Source organism: Helobdella robusta (genome assembly GCF_000326865.2).
Source record: "Helobdella robusta unplaced genomic scaffold HELROscaffold_73, whole genome shotgun sequence".
Classification (NCBI taxonomy): domain Eukaryota; kingdom Metazoa; phylum Annelida; class Clitellata; order Rhynchobdellida; family Glossiphoniidae; genus Helobdella; species Helobdella robusta.
The window spans coordinates 37,973-42,972 of record NW_008705415.1 but is presented as its reverse complement, the minus strand read 5'-3'; the positions used below and the strand labels follow the sequence as shown (position 1 = coordinate 42,972).

Here is a 5,000-nt window from a genome sequence, read left to right as displayed (position 1 = left end):
ACCTGTCGAGACAATGGAGATGGCACTTGCTCGGTTGAGTACATCCCTAAAGTTAGGGGCACGTACAATGTGGAAGTTACATTTGCCGGCCAACATGTTGATGGTGACTGTTATTTCATCGTCATCGTCGTCACTGTTGATGTTTTAATGATTTTGTTCTTCATCATTGCTATCTTCATTGTCAATGTTGTCATACAGTTGAATGCTCTAATCACTACCATTTCTTCCTTATCATACTCATCTTCTTCATCATCACCATCGTCACCATCATCATCATCACCACCACTATCATCGTCTTCGTCGTCATCCTCACCGCTACCGTCGTCACAACTACAACAACGACCACAGAAAGTCCATATCGAGTCGAGATAAAGGACGATGTAGACATCTCAAAAATCAAATTCTTCGACCTGGACAACCTCCAGGTCAAAAAAGGTCAAACTTCGAAGTTCAAGGTCGACACTAAGTCATGCGGTAGGTCGGATCTCAAGGCTGTCATTACTGACATTCATGGTAGGTCTGCTCATTCGTTTACTCATTCATCCATCCATTTGTTAATCCATCCGTCTGTATGTTTATTTATTCAATCATCTTTCCATCCATCAATCAATTAATTTATTTATTCATTCCTTCATTCGTAGGTTCATCACGTGATCTAGCAATAACCTCACTTGCTCCTGGTCTTTTCGAGGTCGTTTTCGCGCCATCTGAAGAGGGCTTGTACTGCATCGATGTATACTACGGAGGTCAAAAGGTCAAATCAAGGTCAGATTTTATTTACCCGGTGAAATTGGTAATGCTGATGATGATAATTATAAAGCTGGACGTGATGATAATGATGTTATAATTTTATAACGAACGAAACTGATGTTGCAAAGCAGCAAAGTGCAGGTGATGCCGGCATTCGACGCCTCTAAAGTCAAGATGTCCCTCACTGGCAACAACATCAACAACAACAACCACGCAACAACAACAACAACAACGATCGCGCCATCAACGACAACATTCGCAACGTTAACAACTACTCTGGATGTTGACGTCAGTGAGGCTGGGGAGGCTGATTTGAACGCTTCTGTTGAGGTCTCTTCTGCTGTGGCTCCTATCATTAGCGTTACGTCCTATTAAATATTCATTAACCTATCCTACTTTTTTAGGATCACCTGGGAGAGGAACTGGCCAATCGCATCACTCCGTTGGGCCAGTCTAAATATAGAATCGAATTTCAGCCAATGAGAGTAGGCCACGTGATCGTCTATGTGACGTACGGTGGAGAACACGTCATCGGGTCACCGTTGAGAATCCCCGTTCTGCCATCTGGTGACGCCAACCTTGTCAAGTTGTTAGGTGATGAGTTGGATAATGGTTTTAATGTCATTTTGACAATAACTTTATATATAATGAATATCATAGGTATCGACAAAATACAGCCTGTAATACCGATTCTAGAAGACTACCGGATACCGATTGATCATTCGAAAGCCGGCCTGGGTCGTACCACTTTCTCACTGAGGGGCGATCGAGTCGGCGATGTTGGCGCAGAAATTTTAGAGAACAATTCTGAAGGTAGGATGTCAAAATATTAATAATGATGTTATAATATATTTATAATAATAATAATAATGTTATAATATATTTATAATAATAATAATAATTATTTAGGGGTTTGCGAGATTTTGTACCAGCTGCCAGAAGAGGATGTATACAGAGGTCGCGTGCAGTTTGGAGGTCAGGAGGTCACGGGGTTATCCTTCGTGCAGGAGGTGGGTTATGATAATGATGATCGTGGTGGTGGTGATGATGATGGCGATGTTCCATTGCGATGCTCGTAACAATTGGTTTACATTTTTTCGGGTTTCAACTTGCATGTTGTCGTTCATTCTTTTATTCATTCATTTATTCATTCATTCATTCAATCATTTATTCATTCATTCATTCAATCATTTATTCATTCATTCATTCATTTATTCATTCATTCATATATTCATTTATTCATTCGTTCATATATTCATTTATTCATTCGTTCATTTATTCATTCATTCATTTATTATTATTTCATACATGCATACATTCTTTTTTTCATTCATTCATTTACTTCCTCGTTCATTCATTCACTTACTTTGTCACTTGAAGGGCTATTCTAGGGACAGATTTAAATCTTGGCAAAAAGAGCGGGTAATTATTTCATTTATTCGTCCATTAAATCGCTCATTCATTCATTCATTTCTTCATTCCTTCATTCATTCATTCATTCATTCATTCATTCATTCCTTGTCTTTCAACCTATGAAGGAGGCAGCTATACAACAACTGATCTCTCTCAACAACAACAACAACATTGATAACATCGACGCAACGACAGCAACTTCAACGACTACAACTACCACGACACGCATCAACAGGCAGCTATCAAACGGCCATCATCATCATCACCATCAGACGAATGGTTATCTTGATGGCACCAACGTCAGTCTGGTGATGTTCGACCGCCTCGTCTTCAACATACCCGTTGGTCCGGTTATTGGGTTTGTACAAGGTTTGTGATGATGATGATGATGATGACGGTGATGATGATGATGATGATGGGGGTGGTGGTGGTGATGGTGATGATGATGGTGGTGATGATGGTGATGGTTATGATTGTGAATATAGTAGTGATGATGATAATGATGGGGATGTTGATGTTGGTGATGATGATGCTGGTGATGGTTATGATGGTCAATATAGTAGTGATGATGATAATGATGTGGATGATGATGATGATGAAGTTTGATAGCCCTATGTTATTTATTGTTGTCAAACTCGAAAAGATGATACTAAATCATATAGCATGCCGGCAATAACAGCAATCACATCAGACCAACATCATCATCATCATCACTGTCATCACCACCATTATCATCATCATCATCATCATCATCGCCAATCCCACTCGAACAATCGACGAACAGCTCGGATTACTACTCCGAATGGGATCACGGAAATCCCCGAAGTTATAAATAACCAGGATGGAACGGTAACAATCAGTTACCTGCCGTACAAAGAAGGCTTATACACCCTGTCTATCGACTACAACGATCAACCACTGCAGGGCTGTTCCCCCCTCGAGTTCAAAGTGGAACGACCTTCGATTATTAATAAGGTCAAGGCCGTCGGTCCGGGTTTGGTTGCCGGTGTTTCCGGCGCGGTTTGTCGGTTCGCTATTTCCATTCCTGGTGATGTGGATTTTGGTGAGTGTTTTGAGGGATTTTGTAGAAATAATTCGCTATGGAATTGTTCATCATTTATTCATCACCAATATCACCATCACCATCATTACCACCATCATCATCGTCATCATCATCAGCAGCATTACTTTCACTCGCACCACCATCATCATTATCACCACGCAAGCTGGACTAGCAGTTTCAATAGATGGTCCATCGAAATGTCCGATCGATGTCGAAGAGGCGAGAGATGGCTTGCTGAACGTCACCTACCTGCCCTCCACAGCCGGTACCTACTCCCTATCCATTTTTTACGGGCATCATCACATCCAGGGTTCGCCTTTCACTGCCCGCATTTTACCTTCGAGTTAGTTGCTGTTGTTGTTGATGTTTTTTATTTGTTCATTGTTTGCTTTTTTTGTTTGTTTGTTGGATTCATACGATCGCTAATTTCAATTCACATATCCATCTTTCAATAGATTGATTGATTGATTCAATGATTGATTGATTGATTGATTCATTCATTCATTCATTCATTCAATAATTTATTAATCTATCTTTCCATCATGAAGGTAGGGATCTGACCCTAGCAGAGATGTACATTGGCTCACGTGACAACAAAGAGCCGGTGGACCTTGACCTCACCTTCAATGTTAAGGATCTTCAAGCGATCACGTGCTCTGTGACGTCAGCCAGCACAGGATTGAAACAAAACGTTCCGTTGAGGATTATGACTGGAGGGAAACTCGGTGAGGGTGGGAGAGCTCGCGTTCTGATTGGCCGATCGGTTTATTGATGGATTAATTAATTGTTGGATGAATGAATGAATGAATGAATGAATGAATGAATGAATGAATAAATGAATGAATGAATGAATGAATGAATGAGTAGACAAATGAATGAACAAATGTACGAATAAACAAACTGACCAACTCACAGGCGCGCTATTCTCGCCGAAAACTGAAGGCGAATACACGTTCGAGTTATTTAGGTCGGGTCGTTCCATATCTAGGCCACCTATTAAGAAGTACATCAAGTGCAACCAGTGCACGTGCACTGACGTCAACAAGGTCAAAGTTCGAGGTCCTGGATTGGTCCGCCCTCGAACTGAAGAGTGGAACTATTTCATTATAGATTATAGGAATGCTGGTTGGTCTGTTTGTTTTTTCTGTCTGTTGGTTCTTTGATCGACTGACTAGATATCATTTGCTGTCATTTTTAATGTTCTTTGTTGTCGTCATCATCATCATCATCCTCATCTTCGTAATCATCATCGTCATCATCATCGTCATCATCATCGTCATCATCATCGTCATCATCATCGTCATCGTCATCATCATCGTCATCATCTTCGTCATCGTCATCATCATAGGAACTGGCGGACTGAACATTAGCATTGACGGGCCGAGCAAGGTACAAATGAACTGCAGCGATGATAACAACAATGATGATTATGACAATGGAATTAATGACGATGACGTCATTAATTACAGTGATGACGTCATTAATTATGCTAATGATAATGGGGAATTTAATGGTGGGAAGTATGGTGTGAGTAAGATTGGGTTCAAGCCTGCGAAAGCTGGTCTGTACGTTTTGAACGTTCTATTTGCACAAGAACATGTCTCAGGTTGGTCGGTTGGTTGGTTGGTTGGTCGGTCGGTTGGTTGGTTGGTTGGTTGGTTGGTTGGTTGGTTGGTCGGTCGGTTGGTTGGTTGGTTGGTTGGTCGGTCGGTCGGTCGGTTGGTTGGATGGTTGGTTGGTTGGTCGGTCGGTTGGTGGTCGGTGGTGGTGGTGG

At 41.3% G+C, this 5,000-nt stretch overlaps 1 protein-coding gene across 1 annotated transcript in view; it reads left to right on the top strand.

The window, feature by feature from the left end:
• HELRODRAFT_181576 (hypothetical protein) overlaps positions 1-5,000 on the top strand; it is a gene marked incomplete at both ends in the record, with an annotated part of 22,634 nt that overhangs the window by 7,742 nt on the left and 9,892 nt on the right. The window contains 13 exons of the mRNA XM_009031374.1: positions 1-103; positions 349-513; positions 642-765; positions 879-1,080; positions 1,155-1,362; positions 1,447-1,563; positions 1,660-1,760; positions 2,289-2,532; positions 2,948-3,226; positions 3,390-3,569; positions 3,775-3,957; positions 4,142-4,351; positions 4,575-4,787. The exon at positions 1-103 is cut by the window's left edge and continues 116 nt beyond it. Of these exons, the coding sequence (XP_009029622.1) occupies positions 1-103; positions 349-513; positions 642-765; positions 879-1,080; positions 1,155-1,362; positions 1,447-1,563; positions 1,660-1,760; positions 2,289-2,532; positions 2,948-3,226; positions 3,390-3,569; positions 3,775-3,957; positions 4,142-4,351; positions 4,575-4,787 (2,329 nt within the window). The remainder of the gene's footprint in view (positions 104-348; positions 514-641; positions 766-878; positions 1,081-1,154; positions 1,363-1,446; positions 1,564-1,659; positions 1,761-2,288; positions 2,533-2,947; positions 3,227-3,389; positions 3,570-3,774; positions 3,958-4,141; positions 4,352-4,574; positions 4,788-5,000) is intronic.